The sequence below is a fragment of the Gossypium hirsutum genome, chromosome D10 (genome assembly GCF_007990345.1).
Source record: "Gossypium hirsutum isolate 1008001.06 chromosome D10, Gossypium_hirsutum_v2.1, whole genome shotgun sequence".
In the NCBI taxonomy this organism is placed as follows: Eukaryota; Viridiplantae; Streptophyta; class Magnoliopsida; order Malvales; family Malvaceae; genus Gossypium; species Gossypium hirsutum.
Window position 1 is genome coordinate 49,635,297 of NC_053446.1, and position 11,133 is coordinate 49,646,429.

Below are 11,133 nucleotides of genomic sequence, written 5' to 3' on the forward strand. Positions count from 1 at the left end.
AAATCTACATTCATTTTCAAATGATTCCATTTTTCTATTTCGAAAAAAACCATAATCATTCCTAAATTTTTTTCATTTCTCTTTTCTTATTCATTATGTTCATTTCTATTCAAACTCGCAATTCATTTCTAGTTTCAACAAGCCAACGAATGGGCTGATTGGACATATGTAATTAGGGCTCAAATGATTTATAATTAAGTTTTGACTTTTTGCCTATTAATTACAAACTCATTTAGTCACGAAGTCATTCCATTATAGTATTGTGGCTGAGCTCTCCCAACGACATACCATTACGAAAGCAATTACTCAATGCTCATCCAATGACTTTGTCATAACTGTTTTACCCTCATAATATATCCTTAATCTCTTTGGGATAATATCAGTTCTCCCAATATGATCCTATTTTATCTCATGGTAACCATTATATCTTCCTTCCTAAAAAGCCAATTACTATTGAATAGTAATTAATTCATTCATCACAAAGACGAAAGACTCATAGTAATGTTTACTTTTCATCAACCATGTATTACCAATGAGAGGATATCATTTACCCATGTATCGGGGCATGAATTTCACTATTGTGAATGACGCTACATAATGTAGAAGTCGTACACCCAACACACCAATTCTCGGTTCCTTATCTATTCGAACTCAAGCTTTTACTTACATCAAAGTGTACGAGTCACGCATAAATAATCTACCATCCGCTCAGGATTTAGGTATGACACACTATAAACGTCACAAGCGAATAGATACATAAATAGATTCAGAATCTATTTTACTTGGTCTAATCTGATATACTATCTGTTACAAACAAACCCTACACACCAATAGGCTAATAAACAACAAAATTATCGAACTAACCCCCTAAACCCCATTTGATTGCCTTAAAATCAATTTTTGATTCAAACCCTAACTGGTCCGTTTATTTTTTTGGCTTTTTCAACCTAAATTTATAATTATTTGGGGGGGTTCAATTAAAATTTGGGTAAACTATCAAAATAGTCACTTTTGTTTATCTCAGTTTACATTTTAGTCACTTATATTTGAAATGTTACGTTTTAGTCACTTGCGTTATCATGGTATAGCATTTTAGTCATTGAGCATTAATTTTCGTTAATGGTGTAACGATAAGCTAATGTGGCACATTAATCATCATTTCAAATGAAAATTTTAGGTTAAATTATACAATTAGTCCTTATATTTTTTCGTTTTGAGTAATTTAATTTTTTTTTTATGTTAAAAGGGATGGAGAAGGGAGGAAAATAAAGGGAGAAACAAAAAAGAATGAAAATTAAAGAAAATTAAAAGAACATAAAAGAAAGAAAAAAATTTGCTCAAAATGAAAAAAAAAAGAGCAATTGTATAATTTGAACTTAAAATTTTTGTTTGAAATGATGATTTAACATGTCATATCAGCTTACTGCTACACCGTTAACAAAAATTAACTATTCAATGACTAAAATGTTAAAACACGTTAATGTAATTGACTAAAACATATCATTTCAAATATAAATGACTAAAATATAACATAAATAAAACAAAAATGACTATTTTAATAATTTACTCTTAAAATTTCAAATGCCTTGTTTATTTGGTTTGGGGTTGAAAATCCCAAAACAACAACGTTTTATTTTTAGCCCTCAAACAATTTTTTTGTTAAAAAAATTACATAATGCCACATCAAACTCTGTTATTGAGTAAATAGATGGGTGACCAAAATAATAAATTATTGCAACGGTAGTGACTAAATTATTCTAACGGTTGTGATCAAATTGAAAGTTTTTTTTTATGAATAACTAAAATAAAAGTTTTGGACGGTAATTTACCCAAAAATCAAATGTCATTCACCAATTCATTAACCCTGAGCTTAAAATGCGCTCTCTATATATAAACATGGAAGAAAATTAACCACGAAAGAAAAACAAGTCTTAAGAGTGATATTCATGATATCAGCGATGTTCAGTTCAGTTCAGTTCAGTTCAGCCCTTTTGTAAGGTCCGGTCCGCCTTTGGAAAGTGGGTGAAAAAAGAATAACCGACACCTATAAGGAAGAACACTCGAAATAGATTAACCCAGAAATACAAGGAACCCACATTACCAAAAGATCCATATCATTAGATAAAAACTTCCCTTCAGTTTCACAGATCAATTGGTGGTGGTGTTAATGTCACTACTTCCCCAAAATGACAATCGTTGTATCTGCGAACGGACAGAGTCCACGATCCCTAGAGGGACTGCTTTGCTGTTTGTTATCGTGTCATTTGTGTCCGCCTCAATATCGTTATCTTTCCAGAACTTGATGATATGTAAACTCTCTTCCACTGTTGATCTTTGGACAACAATTTTTGAAGCATATCCCTTCTTCATCATCTGTCGGCATATCTGTGACGGATTATTTGCTGTAAGAGTGACCATGTACAACCAACCCCGTCTCGACAAAAGCTTCTCTGCAACAGGCAAAATCTTATCGATCATACTTCGACCGTTATCTCCTCCTGCCCAAGCTGAGGCAATCCCTTCACGACCCACTTCATCTTCAGGTGTTGGCACATAAGGTGGATTAACAACAAGAAGATCAACTGAACCAGCCAGACGATTCTCTAACCCAGATGCAACGTCGGTATTTATCAATTCTGCATAAACTCTGTGCGATTCCATTGTTTCCTGAGTCACTCTAATAGCATGATGATTGATATCGGTGGCAATAAACTGAGCCCCATTAGCTTCCTCCCCAAGCATAAGCATTAAAGAAGTGATAACATAACCACTTCCGCAACCCACTTCCATACATAACATCGGTTTGAGTTCCAACAAATTGTTCCGATCGGATAAAAGTGCATCGACTAATGCAAATGAATCATCGCAGGGCTGATAAACCTCAGGATGAGAACTCACAAGACGAATCTGGGCAATTTTATAAGACATCTCAAAGGAATTCCCTGGCATAACAATGAACACCAATATCATATTTAAATCATGGAAACAACCAACATCAAACTTTTGATCTCCAAAAACTTGAAAGCAAATCGACACAGACAAATCGAAAAGGCAATTGGACCAGCTAGTTGGTATCAAATTCACATTGAAACGGTAATTTATGGAGAAATGGGGTATAGCAGAGGCCGCTTTTTCTTGAAAGTTCACATTTTCATCCATTTTTAAAACTAAACTTGGGAGATAAAAGTTATTGCAGTATTTCCCTTTAACTTTTTCCTTAATTAGACTTTGCCTCAAACGATTTTCCTTTTAACCAAACAATAAAGAGAATAAATTCCATGGATTTCAATTTCTTTTCCCTTAAAACTTTCATGAACAAAACATACCCTAAAAAGATTTCCTTCGTTCGATTATTGGAATTACCATTACCTTCCAATTAAATTGAGTGAAAAAATTACAACATGACAAATAGAACAAGTAACCCAATTCGAGAAAGATAGAAACTCCATAATAGAAACAACAAAATTTTCTGATCATACAAATGTAAGTCTCAACTAAAGAACTGTTTTAAAAAGTTATAACAAGTGAGAAATGGAGAGAGGAAAACAAACCTAGGATTCACTGACACGAGGAGATCAAACATCTACAAATCCGATCGAAAAAGAATAAAAAATGGAAAAAGAAAATTTCAGCAGAAGAAGAGAAAAGAGGGGAATTACAGGGACAAGAAAAGAGAAAGAAAATGAGAGAAATAGGCTTAACAATGTCGGCCCAAGTAACCCAGATTTTTAAGGGTAAAAACACTGTACGGGCCCTATACTATATCACCAAGTTCATTTTGATCCCTGTAATTTTAAAATAACAAAAAAGTCCAATGCAGCAATATAGTGTAACCGAACGATGATATTTTTAATTAAAGGGTAAATTTTATTACTAGTCACTCAATTATATTATTTTTTGTCATCTAATCATATAAAGTTGTAAAATGGTCATTTAATTATTTATTTTTTGTCTCATAATTATCTTGGATTTTTTAATATTGTCATTTTTACCTTAGTCATGGTAATAAAAAAATAAAATTAAATAGTATTTTCTGCATTTTGTATTTCTATATTATTTTTTATAGGTTAATATACTAAAAAACACTTAAATTATTACACTTTGATTAATAAGTTCTTATACCCTTTTTTGTAGTTAAATAAACCCCCAATATTATGATTTTTACCCGTAAAAGCCATTGATTTTAATAGTAAATTAATTCTTGTTTTGGATTTCAAGCTTTTAATCCGTTATTGATGCAATAGAAATTCTATACAATTTTAACATTAACATAAAATTTAAAAAAGTAATCAAAATGTTCAAAAGAACGATTGTGTTATGTATATAAACACTTTTAAGAAATTTTAAAATTTTATTTTATTTTTATTTAATAAACTATTCTCATCAAATTCATACTAACATAAAATATAAATTGATTTAAAAATTCAAAATATTTTTACTTTAATATTAAAATCAATGACTTTCATAAGTAAAAATTATAGATTAAGAGCTTATTTAATTACAAAAATAACATAAAGATATGTTTAAATAAGGTATAATAGTTTAAGGATTTTTTTAATATATTAATTTTTTATATGTTTAAAGCATTACTATAAATTTATACAAGTTATTAACTATTTTATTATGACATATTCATATATTCATATTTTATTTTTTAGAAGAAATTTATGCATATTTTATTCATTTCTTTTTTTTTTGTGTAATTGTTTTTTTTATATTTAATGTATCTAATGCTTCATATGATTTTTTAATGATACTTTCAAATGTTAGAAAAAAGAAATGTGTTCATGTTTGTGGTTGATGATATGATTTTCAAATATTTAAATGATTTTCATAGTAATTAATTTAGATTAAATATTTTATCACTTTTATTTTAATGTAATATATAATTATATCCTATAGATAGAGTATTTAGAATGGTTAGTTCACATGTTGATTCATTGATTAATTTACATTCCAAGTTTAACTAGCTAGAAAATAATATCTAAAGTATAGAATTATTAAAACAATTATTTTAATTTAATTTTATATAATATATTTAAGGAATTCATCTTTAACATTCAATATAATTTGATTGCATATTGAGATTCAACCCTATCTTTTAATATGATCTTACTAATCTTTTTTTTTTTGTCATGCGTAGTCTTTTTGTTAGGCTCGAAAATATCAAGAGAAAGGTAAAATGATATTTTAAAAATCTTTGTAAACTTTTTTAAATAATGAGGAAATGAAAGCAAAGCTTAGACAATTCGATTTATAGTGGTTCAACCTCAATTGTCTACCTCTACTACCTTAGTATATCTTAACCAAAGATTTTTCAATTCAATATACTTAAATTGTTACCTTTCAATGAAAATGTATAACCTTTACAATCTCTATCTTTTTCACAAGACTAAGATATAACTTTCTCCTGGTTTTTTTTTAATGACCTAACTAGAAACCTTCTTAGTTTTTGTGGCTCAATTAAAACCCTTTACAAATTACTTAGGATTTTATACCTCAAAAACCTTAACTAACCTTTTGTAGGTACAATAAAAGATGTAAATAATAAAAGTCTCTCAAAGGTACGTGTTTACAAGTGTTTAGCTCTCTCAAAGAATTGAAATGAGAATGATAAAAAAAATCTAACAATAAGCACCTAAGATATATGTACAAAAGCAATGAAGAAAAAAATAATTTGATGTTTTTCTCTTGATTTCTATGATTGGATGTTATTCTCTTTTTTATTATTCAAGTGTTCTTGACTTGAATATATATCTTCTAATTGATTTTTGGATGTTTGAAGTCGTTGGAGGGAGTTTCCAATCGTTAGGAGCATTTATTTTGTGCATTTACATGCAGTCTTTGGTAGTGTGTCTCGAGACACAAACCCCTTGTCTCGAGAAAGGAATAATAAAAATATTATCGTTGAAGCTAAAGGTCTCGAGACACAAATGGCTTGTCTCAAGGCAATTTGTTCTGTATCTCGAGATAATCTATCATATGTGTCGAGACAAGACTCCCCTAATGCTTACCTTTGCTTCAATGTTGGTTGGTCTCGAGATAAAAGATATTTTGTCTCTAGACAAGGTTCCTTTGAAGTTTTTTTTTTCGTTGTTGGTTTGTCTCAAGACAAACATGGTTGTGTCTCGAGACAAGATTGGGAATCATAAACTTTGTTTTTGAATTTCTAACACTTGAAAATATATTTGGATAAGATTGAAATAACCTATACAAATTTGATTAAGGGATTTTATAATAAAGGTTGTTATATCAAAGCAATTGAAAATAAAAACTAACACTAATTATGTAATAAAAGGTTAAATATAAGATTAGTACTTGAACTTGTCCACTTCTCCCAGATTGATACTTATGATTTTTTTTGTTCCGGATTGGTACCCGAACTTATTTTTTAGTTTGGTACCTGAGCCTAACGACATTAAGATTTTGCTGATGTGACAGTGCTAGCCACTTGCTCGCTTTCATGTATACACTCCCAAGGCACCTTTGACCTGTGTTGATCCATTCCCCTGGAAAAAAATGGATTGAAATCATCATTTATTAAAATAAAAAAAACAAATAAATATTTACCATTGGTTATTGAATCGATTGGAACAGAAAGCTTTTTGTTTGCTGAAGAAACCTTTTAGATTATCCATCAACATCAAAAGACATCTCTAATTTTATTTTATTCACATTGAATCCTTTCACCAGACGTTTCTTGTTTCCATCCCTTAACATTTGTGTGAGAAACCCTTTTGATTCCATCCTTCAACCATTTGAGAAACTCTTTCGATTACCCAGCCACCTGAAAAATTCTTTATCATCTCACTGAAAGAAACCTTGTTTCATCATCGATTACTCAGCCCTTTCAATTACCCAGCCATTTATGGTATTCGAATCAATATTGTCCTATTTTCATCATCGATTACTAGTATTTTACTCAGCCTTTCTGAGGGTTTTTTCCCATTTAAAAAGCATAAATTTTTTTTAAAAAATTTATTGGTTTCTCGATGTGCTTTTTATTGTGTGTGTTTTTTTTTAAATAGAAAGTTTTTATTTTTTCCACTGCTTGGATTTTGACTCATTCTCAGAAAGTGACAATCTTTTTATTGAGACCATCGGTTTTCTAGTTTAAAGAATGTTTAACAATTTTTAACAGTACTTAGGGTTTTCGTTGTTTAGATATTTTATTCGTATTATAACTGATTTCTAATTTTTTTTGTTGGCATTCATATGCATAGAGAGAACTCCATACTGAATGGAATTTTTTTAGGGTTAAATTGATTGAGGCTGAAAGGTCAGTCAATTGATATATTAGTATATTTGTTATGCATGTATATTAGTATGTATATCATGTTTTGTCAAAAAAAATGTATATCATGTATGTTATGTATATTACTATTTATGTATGTATATTAGGTATGTTATGTAGTATATTATTGTTAATGTATTTTATGTATGTTATGTAGTGTTTATGTATGTTATGTATATTACCATTTATATTATGTATGTGCAGTGTTCTATCATGGCTTGGGATAAATGTGTGGTGCATATGCATTTGGGTGGAACTTTTGTCACAGACGCTCGTGCAGCCTATGTAGAAGGGAAAGTGTTGCAATGGGATTTTGACCCAAATTTCTTGTGTTATTACACTGTGTGAGATGGTAGTGGAAGCTGGGTATAGAGTTATGAAGAACTTTGTATACCGTGAAGGTGAGTTAGATGTTAGTAAGGGACTAAGTGTTTGTTGCGATAATTCATCATTTATAGCAATGATTAACCATATTAGAAATATAGAGTACATACATGTATATGTTGAACAGGAGGTAGACACACCTGATGTTGTTGATGATTCCATATTGTCGCTTGCCACTAGGGAAAGGGAAGTAAATAGTGGGGTTGGGGAACCACATTGTAATGAAGAATTTAATTGTAATGAGAGAGTTAATAGTAGGGTTGGGGAACCATTTACCGAGTTAGGTGGGGAATCTAATGTGGGACCAGAGTTGGGTGAGAATAGTGATGCTGTAACACCCCAAACACATCTTCATCGCTAGATTAATGTTATGGATTGTTACTGCATAAAACACAACCTTCGAATTCAAAACAAAACAAATAATTCAACTTAAGCATAAAATCTAATATTTTAATTATATCATAGAAAACATACATATTTGGGTCTTAAATCAGGCTTTCGGGGCCCTAAAAACAATTTAGGGACCAAATCAAAACAAATCAGAAAGTTCAAGCAAAACATGAAAAGTGGTGAAACAGGGGTCACACGACCGTGTGGTCAGACAGTGTGACACAGCCTAAACCGTGTGGATATTCGAAGTAGGGACACACGGTCATGTCCCATCCCGTGTGTCCGCCTTTGTGTGCATCCGAAATAGGGCCACACGGTCGTTTTGTTAACTGTGTGCTGGCCCGTGTGCCTATTTAAAGTTGGGTTACACAACTGTGTCACCAAGCCGTGTAACTCTTTGATGCCGTGTGGTTCAACTTGCACTTAAAATTTAAAAGATACATGGCCGTGTGGGTTGGTCGTATGTGGCACACGGCCGTGTGACAACCTGTGTGTAGCACAATTTGCCATTAAAACAAGCCATTTCAAACACCATTTCTTAACTTTCAAGCCATACCATCTATAGCTACTTTCACATGCTTAAAATCACATTCAAAACACCAACAACATTCCAAACATTCATCCATCCTAAGTCTACCCAATATGCCATTCAAAGGCACTACATTTCACACACCAACTTAGTTTCATACACCATCTCAAAGTCCTAATTTGAACCTATGCCAACCATACCAAATAACCATTTCAAAACATGTTATCATCTGTCATCATTAACTACAACAAGCTTAGCACCACTCAAACAAGCCAAATCACTTAATAACTTTTAACCTATTACATGTCATTTGTAACCATTACTAATTTAACCAAAGACTACAAAAAGGATTGAGGGATAATGTGATCATGCTCCGATGCAATTACAACCGATTGAGCTTTCCGATGACCTACAAAATATAGAAAACAACTACGTAAGCAACTAGTGCTTAGTAAGCTCATATTTGGAACTTAAACTTACCAAACATAAATGATTAAACATTAGAACATTGCTCATTTAAAATTATGCATACTTTTCCTTCCAATTCACAACACATCACAAGGTTAGTAGGTGTATTAAAAAGCATATTCAATCAATTAAACATGATACATATCAATATAAAGTTCAATACATAATTCCTCAATCTTTTACTCAATTTGTTCCCTTTTCATTTCATATTCACATACCATCATTTTCCATTCCATGTTTCCATAACATAATTCTTTTGTCTACGCATCCATTCATTAAAACTTAAACCATTCGTTGGATCAAACGAAATAACATCAAATACTTGGAAAATACTCATATAACCATTTAATTATTTAAACACCACAAACATCATTAGTTAACATATTTATAGACAAACGAAACATATAACCACACCAAGGCATAATATTCATTTCAAACTATACTAGTTTAAACATTCATCTATCAAAATATATCACAAATCCCATATGGTGAGTATTAATCCCTTTCCTATTCTTATCAACTCCCTCGCATTTCATAACATTTACATTTTTTACTATCATAATGCATAATCTTCTTAACATATTATGATAATACAACACTTACCTCTTTTACACATATATACTATTACGAACCGCTTACCATTTTACACATCACATTTAGATCCTCATTTGTTTCCACTTGATGAACATTGTAAAGACAATTGAAACCTTGGTACATGTTTCATATTGTGCCATAGTCCAACTATGGTTTTACATGTGCACTGTCATGGCATTGCCATGGTCTTACATTCATAGTGCCATAACTCGATTATGGTCTTATCATCAGAATGTCATAGCCTAACTATGGTCTTACATATATATATATACACTTCCATGGTACAACCATGGTCTTACATCTAAACAACTACCATAGCCTCACTATGGTCTTACGTAAACATTGTCATGGTCCAACCATGGTCTTGTACATTTTTACGTCATGTTGCCATAATGTCTTTCAACCATGGTCTTATTCGTTTCCTTCAAGCTGACAAATTTGATTCACATATATACACAAATAGATAATAATTTATCAAAATAGTAATTAATTGAATTAACCAAGTTACGAACTTACCTAAACTCATAAACGACTTCTAACACGAACCGACCACTATTAAGCTACTTTGACTTTTCCGTGATTTGTATCTTTTTGAGTTGTTTCTTGATCTAGATAAATATTTTTATTTAATTAATCCCATTCCAGCATTTAAAACAATCAATTTAGCTTATAACCCTTAATAATGGAAATTTATGAAATTGCCCTCAAAGTTTACCTTTTATGCAATTTAGTCTCTAAACTTGAAACTTACAATTTCACTATTTTTAACCATAAATCATGCTATTTGATTTTTTAATTAATCTTATAACAGCCCATACAAATAAAAAATTTACAATATTTTCTTTGAATTTTACAATTTTCATTAATAAGTCCTTAAACCTTAAAATCATCAAAAATTACTTAACAAAATATGTCTATTTAACAACCAAGCTTAATAATAAATCAATTAAATTCACAAGCACACTTAAAAAATTCATGGTAAGTCCCTAAAATTTTAAAAATTTTACGAATTGACCCTCGGGTTAGCTAGATTAAGCTAAAACGGCTTCAAAAACATAAAAATAATTAAAAACAAGATCAAAATCACTTACCATGCATGGGAATTGGCTTAGCAAAACCTTGAGGAATTGAAGCTTTTATTTCTCTTAAAAATGGTGGAAATTTCAGTGGAAGAAGATAAGTGAATAACCGATAACATTTTTTTTCTTTTGTTTTATTATATTTTACTTAACATTTTAACATTAAAAATATTATAATTTAACTTAAAATCCATACCAAACCGTCCACTCACATTAACTATGGCATATTTTCCATTTAAAACCCCTCAACTAATCCATGAACACATTTAGTCCATATAAACTCATAGTGATTAACTTTTACAACTTTTACAATTTAGTCCTTTTTACTTAATTAGCTATTTAAATGTCAAAATTTCTCAACCAAATTTTAATATGACCCTAATAACACTTCGTAA

At 30.6% G+C, this 11,133-nt stretch overlaps 1 protein-coding gene across 1 annotated transcript; it reads right to left on the reverse strand.

The window, feature by feature from the left end:
• Positions 1-1,824: 1,824 nt before the first annotated feature.
• Positions 1,825-3,736, reverse strand: LOC107916089 (methyltransferase N6AMT1). Its single transcript, XM_041102451.1, has 2 exons — positions 3,552-3,736; positions 1,825-2,942 (listed from the first exon to the last, which is right to left on the reverse strand). The coding sequence occupies exon 2, from the start codon at positions 2,926-2,928 to the stop codon at positions 2,149-2,151; it is 780 nt and encodes a 259-aa protein (XP_040958385.1). The 5' UTR covers positions 2,929-2,942; positions 3,552-3,736; the 3' UTR covers positions 1,825-2,148.
• Positions 3,737-11,133: the final 7,397 nt, after the last annotated feature.

Coding starts and splice junctions, on each gene's coding strand:
- LOC107916089 (XM_041102451.1), bottom strand. CDS start 2,928: ATGTCTTATAAAATTGCCCAGATTCGTCTTGTGAGTTCTCATCCTGAG.